Here is a 12,877-nt window from a genome sequence, read left to right as displayed (position 1 = left end):
TGTGTGTGTGTGTGTGTGTGTGTGTGTGTGTGTGTGTAAATAAATAGGGAGAAAATCCGGGGACATTGTACTGAGCGGCTGATTCACTACCTCTCTTCTGTGACCTATAACAGTGTTTATAATATCTTATTGTCTGAAAAAAAAATCGAGTCAATTTATCCTGTTTTTTTTAATATTTTAGTTATCATCCATTCGTCTTTACACACCACACTCACGCCCACACCCACACCCACCCACACCCACACACCCACACACACCCACACCCACACACACACCCACACCCACACACACACCACACACTAACTTAATTACACCTGCTTCCTCTTGACCCACACCCACTTTCATTCAATTTCCCCTTGCACCCTTTCCATTAATGAACTTCACCCTTTAATCCAACCCTAAAACTCATTACAATCCTCTCGCCCCATTTGCCTACCCACTTTTCATTTCCTCCACCTGCTTAGTGCTTACCTGTATCTGATCAAGCGTGGCGATGGGCGTGTCGAGGAGGTAAAAAGCATTGCCAGTGACGTCATCGTAGACCACGCCCCATACGCTCATGACATGCTGATGATCCACCCAAAACCAGGCGTCTGCTGACCACCCAAGCCAGTGCCAGCCGCCCTGTGGAAGGAGATATACGTTAGGTCTCGCTCTCTAAGCCTCGCTCTCTAGTCAGACTCATTGAAGGGCGAAGGGAAGGAGGATGCATGAGGGAGTTGTATGTGTGGAGGAGAAAGTCTGGAGGTGGTGAAAAGGAGCGAAAAAGCGTGAAACATGAAACCGTGACTGTGGACGGAATTTAGGGAAAGGAGAGAGAGAGAGAGAGAGAGAGAGAGAGAGAGAGAGAGAGAGAGAGAGAGAAATACTAAGAGATTGGGGAAAACAGCAACAGCAACAACGAGAATGATCAACAGAAAACTCAATAAAATAAAAAATAAAAAATACTCCATCACCACAACACCACGACCACCATTACCACCGCCACCACCATTACCACCACCACCACCGCCGCCAACAACAACACCACCAACAACAACAACAAAAGCTATCATGTCGTAGTATACAATCACACACACACACATACACACACACAAAAAAAAACGTAGATAAGTTAGTCATGGATATACCTATTGGCTGTCACGGCCACTTGGCACCCACTTGTGTATACCTGTGTGTGTGTGTGTGTGTGTGTGTGTGTGTGTGTGTGTGTGTGTGTGTGTTATGGCTGTCTTGGCGTCACTTATGGTCCGCCAAGACACTCCCCTCTTCACCCTTTCTCTTTCCCTTCCTCTCCTTCCACCCCTCTCCTTGCTCACGCCGCTTGTCACCCATTTCTATTTCATAACGACACAAGCGTTTCCTCTACACTTTCCCCCTTCCCTGGCACATCAACTAACCTTCTTTGCTCTCTGTTCTCTTTCTAAATACAATAAACTAATCCTTTGGTGTTTCTTCCATCTATCTCCCCTTATTTTCCCCTCCTTTTTCTTTCTTTTCTACATTAAACTAATCCTTTGGTGTTTCTTCCATCTATCTCCCCTTATTTTCCCCTCCTTTTTCTTTCTTTTCTACATTAAACTATTTCTTTCGTGTTTTTTCATCCATTTCCCCTCATTTTCCCCTCCTTTTCTTAATTTTCTTCCTAAAAGCATATACATATACCCATTTCTGCTTATTTTCACCCTTTTCTCCTTTCTTCTACCTCTGTGTAGTTTGCCACCTCTCCTTTCGAACACTTCCTTAATTTTATGGGTGTAAATACTTTCACCGCTTTTCTTCAGCATCCTTTCGTGTGTTGTTTATCCTCATGTCCATTCTCTAAAACAAGCCATTCCCCAGCTGTTACTTCTCATTTTCCATCCTTTTCCTCATCTTCTTTTAGTCCATCTTTTCATATGTGTGACCCGGAAGAACCGAGTCATGTTCCCTAAGCAAAAAATGTATCACAAGAGAAAAAATCAAAAGCATTTCCTCTCTGATCCTCGTGTTGAATATTTAGCTGCGGAAGGGATTTCAAGCCGTCTTTTTGATCCCGCTGTTTTGGTGGTGAGGACACAGGGCAGATTTTCAAGACTCCGATCTGCCTTGTTTACTTTGTACCCTGACGATGAAGTGACACGAGGAAGATGTTTGACTTTGTTTTCATTCCACTGTTTTATGGTGACGGCGAGACGATCTTCTAAGCCTCTCAAGGGTCTCGTATAATGTGCATTTTCCTGGCGACGCGAAGGGGGCAGGTGAAGGAGCAGAGAGAGAAATGGAGCAGGACGGGAGGGAGGAGTTAACGAGACAAGGAAAGTTAGGGGGGAGGTGGCGAGGCAGAGAGGGAAAGGAGGCAGGATTGGAAGGAACGAGAAAGGGGAAGTTAGGGGGCAGGTGGCGAGGCAGAGAGGGAAAGGAGGCAGGATTGGAAGGAACGAGAAAGGGGAAGTTAGGGGGGAGGTGGCGAGGCAGAGAGGGAAAGGAGGCAGGATTGGAAGGAACGAGAAAGGGGAAGTTAGGGGGGAGGTGGCGAGGCAGAGAGGGAAAGGAGGCAAGACAGGAGGGATCGAGAAAGGGGAAGTGCCACCTGTTGTGTTTACAAGCGACTGGCAGCAGCTGAATGGCACCGTTTTTGTCACCCAACACTACCGCATGAGAGCCAAGAAGGGAAACCCCGCTGGAGCTGTGCCACCGCGCGAACCACCTGGCGGGGGAACGACCACCTCTACAAATCACGGAACCACTCACAGCCGCCAGCCAAGAGGGGAACCACCACCCAAGAGCTTCAGTGGGTGGCTCCCAACCAACCACGTGCTGTAGCTAGTGTGAAGTTGCTGATGCGAGTGTTAGTAAGATGTAGAGAAGTTTGAAGTGATAGATTAGTTATAGTTTTTTTCACAGCGTCTGGTTTTCTTCTGGAGTTAGAAATTATACCTTTTTTGTCAAGAATTCTAAACTAGGGTGTTCTTCAAGAGTTCGAAGTCACGATTTCGAGCTTTCAAGTTATTCAGGACTTCGCTGCCAGGGTTCTTCAAGAGTGAGATATCAAGAGCTCTAAGTCACAAGGCCTTCTTCTAAGAGTTCGAGCTCAGAGGACCTTCAGGAGCTAGAAATCACGAGGTCAAGACTGCATGATAAGTCCGGAAGGTTCAGAAAGTGGTTACGTTTTCAGGAGCCACAAAGAGTCTTCAGGTGTTACGCGTTTAAAACCTATAATCATTCAAGGTGGCGTGACGTGCTGAAGGGCGTATCAGTGTGAGGCTTGCGTCATCTGTCCCGTGCGGTGAGCGACGAACCAGCTCTTTCTTGTATACCCTCCTCCTTCCCCTCTCCCTCCTACTCCTTCCCACTACCTCTCTTTACCCTGCTCCTTCCCCTCTTTCTCTCCCCCTCCTACCTCATCAAGTGTTTCATTCCTTCCCTCTCTACACTCATTTTCCCAACTACCTGTCCCTCCCACCTCAACCTCCCCTTCTTTCCTCTTCCCTTTTCTTTCTTCCTTCTTCCCCTTTTCCAACCCCTACCTCTGCATACCTCTTTCCCCAACTTGCTATCCCCTCCCACCTCAACCTTGTCTTCCTTTCACTTCCCCTCTCTTTCTCCCTTTTCCTCTTCTTCCCCTCTCTTTCTCGCTCCTTCCCCTTTTCCTCCTCTTCCCCTCTCTCTCTCCTTCCTTCCCCTTTTGCTCCTCTTCCCTTCCCCTTTTCCTCCTCTTCCCCTCTCGTTTTCCCTTCTTCCCCTTTTCCTCCTTTTCCCCTCCCTTTCTTCATCCTTCCCCTTTCCCAACCCCTAAATCTCCACCATCATTTCCCCCAATACCTATCCCCTCCCACCTCAACCTCCCTTTCCTTCCTCTTTGCCTCTCTTCCTCCCTCCATCCCCTTCCCCTCCCCTCGACGCATCGCTGACGTCACGAGGGGAAACCTGCTGCCGGGCGCCAAGTCAGACCCAGCAACCCTCGTGCAGCCGCGACATATTTTTGGCGTCGACCACAAAGATGCGCAGAGACTTAAGTAATCGTGTTGTTCCTTCCGATCCCTCAACAGTGCAGCGACGAGGAGGAGGAAGTGGAGGAACAAAAAATAAATCGCACTCCTTCCTCTTCCTCTTCTCCTCCATCTTCTTTACTTTTACATTTTTTTTTCTTTTGATTGTTACCATTTTCTTATTGCTATTATTATTATTATCCGGAAACCATGCCGGGTCCTTGTTTTTTTCCGCACCACGAGGCCAAAAGACAACCAATCAGAGCTCTCGAAGGCCGTTACGACGTTTCCACATGAGCCAATCACAGATAAGCACGTCCTTCAAACCCCTCACTCCCTCCCCCCCCCCCTCCCCACGTGACGTCGCAGAGGAAAGAGAAAGAGGTTGAGGAGGGAGTGGCGTCGCGCAGTCCCAAGGAAGGTGTCTATATACTTACCTGTGCCGTGCTGTCCTGAGTTACATTATAGCCTTTTGAGGGAGAAGCAGCTGCAGAAAGGAAGATGCTGATCGCTCCTGAAGGGTAATAAGGGGAAGGGCCACTCGAACAAAGCAAAACATCCTCATCTACGCGTTTCTTCTGTAAGGGACGCAGGCAACACAAAGAACTGTCTGCGCATCTGGTATTTTGACATCAAGTTGCGTGTTTTTTTTCCCGACTGACTTAAAAATGTGTTGATAGGAAAGTGATGCGAATACATAATAAAATAAACATTCTCACACTTGTCCCCTGCCATTGTATCTTTTTAGTTTCCTGGTGCTACTTCCACATGTATCCTTAGTTGTATAATCACACTCTGTACTGCCTGGGGGTTGGGATGGCATGCTCCTCCCTTCTCCTTTGTTGTTTACTTGCAACAATAAACTATCCATCAATCAATCAATCATTCGCGTTTCTTGTGTTTCTTGCAAGCGGCGCAGCATCACAAAGAACGTACTGCGTCTCCTGTATTGCACGTCAGCTTAAACGTTGTAATTGTTTTATGTCACTAATACAAAGTAGCACATCATCACGCGTTTCTTGGTACAGAAGCGTAGCAGCGAACACATTGGGCTTTACATTAGATTGCCTCATATTGTTATACGTCACCTCAAATGTATTACAAATGCTTACGACATGATTTGGATTCTAGGAACATTCTACGTTTAAATTTATGATTGTCACATGGAAGTGGTCTGGATTATACATTAGGAAGGAAATTTTGAGCCACAAGAGGAAGGATCTTTATTTCACTGACTTATTTACCTGTTTACATATTAATCTACTTTCTTGTTGACTCATTCATGGACAGACTTTGATTGTGGAAGGAGACGGTAGTTTTTAGAGGTTGTTGTTACCTGCACTTTGTTATTCTGCTTCAGTAAAAAGAAATCACAGAGAAGATTTTATTTTGAGCCGACAGCAGTACTTTATATATTTTTTTTATATAAAATTATGCTTTATATTCACTTTTCTTATGTGTGCGATTATTGTATTGTTCTTTTGTTGTTCTCTTGCGTCTTTTCATTCATTGTTTTCCTCCCATTTCCTTCTTTCCTTCCCTTTTTTCCATTTTTCCTTTTTTCTGTTCATTTTTATTATTTTTCATTTTTATCTTTGCCGTCTTTTCATTCTCTGTTTTCCTCCCATTTCCTTCTCTCCTTCCCTTTTTTCCATTCTTCCTTTTTTCTATTCATTTTTTTATTTTTTTATTTAGTCTTTTCATTCACTGTTTTCCTCCTATTTCCTTCTTTCCTTTCCTTTTCTTCCATTATTCATTTATTTGTTGACGTGTTCTTTTCTTTATTTACTCTGTTTATCTTCATCGTCTTCTTTCCTTCTCCTTTGTGTCTTAATGGGGCGGAAATTCTTCACTTTGTCTCGATGTTCTATAATTTTCCTTCTATTCCTTTGTTCTTTTTCTACGTCATATCTTATAGAACGACAATTTCTTAGTATGAGAGAGGAGTTTTAATTTTAATCTCTCTCTCTCTCTCTCTCTCTCTCTCTCTCTCTCTCTCTCTCTCTCCCCCGTGTGACCTCGTCTGAAGCTGGGTCTTATCGAAGTGTATATTTTCAGTCCTAAAAATACTAACTTATCGCACGAGAGAGAGAGAGAGAGAGAGAGAGAGAGAGAGAGAGAGAGAGAGGTGATGACTAACCAGGTAAAATGTAATGACGCTCTGGGAACGCGATGCACACGTCATTTTTTGGTTGTTTTCATAGAGGGTAAATTATCGTCCTTGGTCACGGCCTGTCAGCTGCGCGGCGGGGCTTGGGAGGAAAAAGATGATGATGATGATGATGATGATAATGACGAGGATGAAGAAGCAATGATGGAAGAGGAGGTGGAGGTGGAAGAGGAAGAGGAAGAGGAGGAGGAGCAGGTGGAGCAGGAGCCAGAAAAGGAACAGAAAGATTAAGCAAGAAAGGAAGCACAGAAACAACAAACATTCCACAAGATTAACACATTAAAATATTTACATAATCTCAAAAAAAAATATATCCCCAGAGCCTTACAACGATTAGACGAGAGAGAAATAACAAACACCCAGAGAGGATTTTTTTTTTACAGTAAAGGAAGCAACTCAAGGACCAAAACAAACAACCCAAAGAAAAAAAGTGCATAAGAGATCTGAAGGGCCGACGATGGATGTTGCCACTTTTTTACGGAGTTTCCCCTAAAAAGAAAACAAACGCACGGCTGCCTGATAAACACACTGACCACTTTCTTTCACTTCACGCTTTTAAACACAAACTAAGCCGTCTCTACGCAAACACTGGCTATTATGACTCTCTCTCTCTCTCTCTCTCTCTCTCTCTCTGATGAAAAAAACGAAGAAAAAGAAAAAATAAATATTGTGGTTTGATTTCTCTTTATTAACACGTGCCGGCGGTGGTCAAGTCTTTCCCTACACACACACACACACACACACACACACACACACACCGTAAACGACAATGAACTTGGCTGTCATGACGTTAATAGTGACGTTGAAGCGCTGCCAAAGGACAAAAAAGATAAGAGAGAGAGAGAGAGAGAGAGAGAGAGAGAGAGAGAGAGAGAGGGTGGCAGGGGGAGAGGGACAAAGAGGAAAGACCCTCTCATTTGGCCCTACACTAAGAACATTTCCTGGTACTGGTGAGGGTGGAGGGGGGAGGGGGGGTTGGCATCTCTCTCTCTCTCTCTCTCTCTCTCTCTCTCTCTCTCTCTCTCTCTCTCTCTCTCTCTCTCAAACAAAAATATACAAAAAAAAATAGGAATAAAAAACAAAGAAAAAAACGGAGAAAAAACTTTAATGGGAGACTCGAGAATTTAAAAAAAACGAAGAAAAAGAAGAAAAGAAAAGAAGGAGGGAAGGAAGTGAGAGAAGACAAAAGGGAGAAGAGGGGAAGAGCAGAGGGTAGAGAGGGGAAAACAATGCAAGGGGAGAGGGGAGAGAAGGGGAGATATGGGTAGAGAGGGGAAGGAGAGAGGAGGGAGGCAAAACAAGAGGAAGAGGAGATAAGAAATGAAGGGTGGCAACAAGGGCAAGGGAGGGAAGGGAGGGAGAAGGGAGGGGAAGGGAAGGTAAATAGGGAGAAGGGAACTAGGGCAAAGAGAACCCTGAACTCATCTCTTGGCTACGGAGAGAGCGAACGATACCCACACCTGTGACGCTAAATTTAACCTCTCTCTCTCTCTCTCTCTCTCTCCCTCTCTCTCTCTCTCTCTCTCTCTCTCTCTGCGGTCACAAATAAGGCTAAAAAAGTCTATATAAGAGAGAGAGAGAGAGAGAGAGAGAGAGAGAGAGATGACATAAGGAAAAGGAAGGAAGGAAAGGGAGTGATGTGAAGGAAGGAAAAAGGGATGGAAGGAGTAAGGGAGGAAGGGAAGAGGAATGAAAGGAGAGGAGAGGTCGAAGAGGGAGGTGAAGGAAAGAGGGAGAAAGGGAAGAGGAAGGAAGGGAGGGAGGGAGAGGGAGAAGAGGGACGTAAAGAGAAACAAAGGGAAGAAAAACGAGGGAAGATACGGTAGAGAGAAGAGAAAGGAGGAGAGGGGTGGGAGAGGACAAGGAAGGATGGGAAAAAAAATAAACAGTAGGAATAAAAAGAGGAAGGGAAAATGGGAGGGAAAAAAAGGAGGGTGGAAACTGAAGATAAGGGAGCTTGCTTGATGGGGCGGCGAGGGGGGAGAGGTGAAAAAACGATAGCAATGTCTTTTCATCTTACACACACACACACACACACACACACACACACACACACACACACACACCTGCCGCCCCGCACCTCACAAAGAGCGTTTACATGTACGTGTTTACCCTTGTTTTCCGACCAAAATAAACACGTACACGAGACAAAGACGCACATGTACACATAAACACTCGAGAGACAAGGAGATGGCAAACACACACACACACACACACACACACACACACACACACACACACACACACACACACACACACAGGTAAAGATAGGTATGGTCAGATAAACAAATAAATGAGGAGTCGATCGTAATGTGGTAAATAATCCTTTAAGCCTTCGTACCTTAAACAGTTTATTTACACGAGTGGACAGTAACACACACACACACACACACACACACACACACACACGTATAGTTCAATAAGACGCAGTTTCCAGACCACGCCCTCCCTCACCCCCTTTCCGCGGACAGGGAACTTAATTATAATCGCGGCCACAGCACGTGCCCCTCGCGCCCCGACAAAGACAGCAGATTCTGGGGCGGGCGAGGGGCGTTGGACGAGGAGGGGCAAAGGGCGCAGAGGACTCTGAGAACAATTCTATAAGGTGATGGTGCTTTCGGGCTCTCTCCTCAAAAATGGCGACATGACATTAGATTTGAACATTTGCCGGAGTAGATTTTGAACTCACTGATATCGAAAAGAGTTGGAGAATGCTGGGAAAGACCTTTGTCCATCCTGCAATGAACTAGTAACACCTGATGATGACTTTTTTTTTTTACATTAAAGGAAGCAGCTCAAGGGCAATAAAATAAACGAGAAAAAGTCCGCTAATCGCTGCCCTATTAAAAAGGTTATAGATGAGATGAGAGTAAAGATTATTATTATCATTATTTTGCTAACAACATCCATACACCATTTGCTTTTTATGTAAACATTTTTATAAGCCCTCAAAAAAACTCCCGGCCCCACTTGACTCTCCCAACCCCTGAACAATGCACTCACCGGCTGCCCTCCACCCTCTAATGACGAGTCCCCCTGGCTGGGCGGAAGGGGCGAGTGTTGGACAGGAAGGAGAATGTTGGCAGAGAACGGGACACTGGCGATAAGGTTCTGGTGTCATGCAGAAGACCGCAAGGTATTGAGAGGATGGGAGCGAGGCTTTAAACATTCGGATTAGAAAAATTAGGGGTTGGGCGAGAGCGCATGGCGAGGAAAGCATAAAATAAGGAGTAGCATTAGTAACCTACCTGTTAGCCGGCATCATGCATTTGCTTTGACGCTGACGGACCGACGCTTTGGTCAAGGAACAAGAAATTGATGAAGGACGTTCTTTCCCAAACACACGAATAATGAGGATAATTTCAACAAAGACACGAGTATGTAATTTTGACGCTTTGATCGAGGTATTCTTCATGGGAAACAAACTAAATTTATCCATTACATACAAATAACGACAATGATTTTAAGATAATAATTTGAATATTTTTGATAGGCCGACGTTTTGGTGAAGAACAGACGATTAATAATGACTTCTTGTACTGCGAAATTGACATATAAAGAGGATAACTTTCCATACACATTAATAAGGACACTTTAAAATCTAACTAGACTTTGTTCATGTGTCAAACCTCACGATTCTCTTTATTGCCAACATTGTTTCTCGCTACATCAACAACTCAGCGAGCCCTCCCCCTCCTGCCCCCCAACACACACACACACACACACACACACACACACACACACACACACACACACCACGCCTTGGTAAACACGGAGGGGAAAGGCAGGGAGATGCACCATTTGTCAAGTGGGGAAGTTAAACAGCGCTTGTCTACAATTCTGAACTGCTTCGTCGATTATTTTATCCGCACGAGATGGGACGAGATGAGGGAGAGGAAAGGTTGATAATAATATAAATAAATAATAAATGATAATAGTGGTGAATACATGGCGATAAAAGATGCTCCCTAGAATGCTAATCAATAAACGTGACAAATGAATGTATAGCTCACAATCCCGGCCTGTCGTGTGCATGCAAGCCGCTCAGCTCAGTGACAGGAAAGGAACGGCGTCATGCGTGTCAGGTGTCAGTGTTTTGGTATGACTTGAGCCTGACTGACAGACAGATATCCCGGTGACGGCTCAAAAACACGATGAAAAAGACACGAAAAGAAAGTTTTAAGATCGTCTTCACTCACGCGTTCATGAATACAAAAAAGAAAAGGCCTTACTATGAGTTTGAGAGAGCTAAGAAGACGCTCTCCGCTTCAGTTTACAAGGCTGAGAAAGTTGAAGTTTCACGAACATTTTGCTATTAAGGCCCATATTCCCAACCATTTCGGGACTTACACGGAGGCTTTCATAGAGGTTATATGCATTTCCATGGGCAGTTTTATGAGCCTAGTAATAGTGTGACAAGACTTTTTTACCATAAATGTGGAAAACACTCATGATAACCCGTTCTAACCTTAGAAAATATTTGTTGAGGGAGCCGAAAGCGTCTGAGAAAAAGATCCTATGTTCAGAAATACTAAAATTGAAAAAAAAATCGCCTACGAGTCCGGGAAAGCAGCTAAGGGAACGGTCTCCAATTTAGCGTATACGAAACTGTACCAAATAAATTCCTCGTATAAATTTGATCCTTAGAAAGTTATAAGGAGAAAGGCTGCGTTGCGTCATCATGAACAAGCACATATAATAACAAACACGTCTAGGTATTATCTTTTTCATACTCACGTTCTTTACAGTGAAAAAATAAAGAAAAAAAACAGTACCGACCACAACAACAACGGAAAGAAAACAGCAATTCAGCATTATGATACATATTATTTTGCTCCTTAACCCAGCTTTCTCCGCTTATGCCCCCGGGGTGGAGAGAGAGAGAGAGAGAGAGAGAGAGAGAGAGAGAGAGAGAGAGAGAGTGTGATTGTATGAAGGAGTATAAAAGCTTGTGTGGTTAGTGATTAGGTTAGGTAAGCTTGCTGTGTGTGTGTGTGAGAGAGAGAGAGAGAGAGAGAGAGAGAGAGAGAGAGAGAGAGAGTCAGTCTTCGTTCTTTTAAGACGTAAATGTTTGAGTCTTTCGAACTGAGGCAGAGAGAATCTATTCCTGGAGGAGGAGGAGGAAGAGGAAGAGGAGGAGGAGGAGGAGGAGGAGGAGGAGGAGGAACACGTGGGTAGGAAGTAAAGAGGGAAGTTATTTGCACATTGAAAGTTTGTTGCCACGTTCAGAGAGAGAGAGAGAGAGAGAGAGAGAGACGCACGATATGTTGGAAGGCGTTCAAGGTGTTTGTTTCTTTCAGTATGACAAGTGTTGCGCGTATCTTTGTGTGATTGTGTGTGTGTGTGTGTGTGTGTGTGTGTGTGTGTGTGTGTGTGTGTGTGTGTGTGTGTGTAGTCTCGATTGGCTACATGTGTACGTGAGGGGCCTGTCATTGTGTTGCACCTGGCTGTGTGTTTCCTGTTTGTGTTGTTTGTGTTGCATGGAGCGATGCGTGGCAGTGTTGCGCTTTCTTGTGTTGTGGTATTCGTTGGCTTATTGTTATTTTCTTGCGTGTTGTGATGATGGTGGTGGTGGTGGTGGTGGTAATTATAGGGGTGGTGATGATGAAAGGGGGGAGGAGGAGGAGGAGGAGGAGGAAGAGGGATATATGGAGAGGAAAGAAAGAATTAAAGAGGAAAACATGAAAGGAGAAGAGGATATGACGAAAAGAAAGAAAGGAAGGAAGAAGGCATAAAAGGAAAGAAGGAAGGAAGAAAGGAAGGAAGGAAATAGAGGGAAGAAAGAAAGGCAGAAAATAAGTAAAGAAGCAAGGTAGGAAAAGGGGAAGGAAGGAAGGAAGCAAGGAAACAAGGAAGGAAGGAGGGTAAAATGTAGTGTAGAAAGAAAGGCAAAAAAGAAGTAAAGAAGCAAGGTAAGAAAATGGGAAGGAAGGAAGAAGGGAAAGGAATGAAGGACACAGAAAAGGGAATACAGAGGCGAAGAAAGGAAGGAGGAAAGGAGGAAGAGGAGAAGGAAAAAGGAAAAGATGTAATTAGTAGAAAGAAGGTAAGAAAACAAGAGGGAAAAAATGTAAATACAGACTCGGAAAAAAAATAGAGGATGATGGATTACTGATGGATGACTGGAATGGAGGAAATGGCTGTGGTAGTTGCAGAAGAGGAAGAGGAAGAAGAGGAAGAGGAGAGATAGAGGAGGAGGAAGAAAGGAAGAGGAGTAGGAAAAGACCAGAAACAAGTGAAGAGGAGAGAAAATTGGACACGATAGAGAGACGAAGGATAGGAGGAAAGGAGAGTAAGAGGAAGAAAGAGAGAAAATAAAACAAAGAGGAGAAGGAAGGATTAAAAAAAGAAGAGGAGGAACAGAAGAAGAGAAACAAGCGAGAAGGGTAGAAAATGGGGAATGAAAGAGACGAAGGATAAGAGGAAAGGAGAGGAAGAAGAAGAGAGAAAATAAAACGAAGAGGAGAAGGAAGGAGGAAAAAAAAGAGGAGGAGGAGAAGAGAAACAAGCGAGAAGGATAGAAAATGGGGGATTAAAGGGAAACGAAGGGAAGGAGGAAGGGATAGTAAAAGGGAGAGAGAGGAAAAAAAAAAAAGAGGAGGAAAAAAAGGAGAGAAGGAGGGAGGGAACGAGAGTGGATGATGCTGAGTCAATAGTGGTCTGGCTGGTGGCGAGGACAAGTTTGGCTGGAACACACACACACACACACACACACACACACACACACACACCACCT

General features: G+C 44.5%; 1 protein-coding gene across 1 annotated transcript in view; it reads right to left on the bottom strand.

Annotated features, from left to right (window-relative positions):
• Positions 1–12,877, bottom strand: part of LOC127001809 (uncharacterized) — a 34,091-nt gene that overhangs the window by 3,108 nt on the left and 18,106 nt on the right. The window contains exon 2 of the mRNA XM_050867017.1: positions 472–624. Coding sequence (XP_050722974.1) covers positions 472–624 — 153 coding nt within the window. The remainder of the gene's footprint in view (positions 1–471; positions 625–12,877) is intronic.

This window comes from Eriocheir sinensis, chromosome 2 (assembly GCF_024679095.1).
Source record: "Eriocheir sinensis breed Jianghai 21 chromosome 2, ASM2467909v1, whole genome shotgun sequence".
Classification (NCBI taxonomy): Eukaryota; Metazoa; Arthropoda; class Malacostraca; order Decapoda; family Varunidae; genus Eriocheir; species Eriocheir sinensis.
This window is presented reverse-complemented; position numbering and strand designations above follow the sequence as displayed.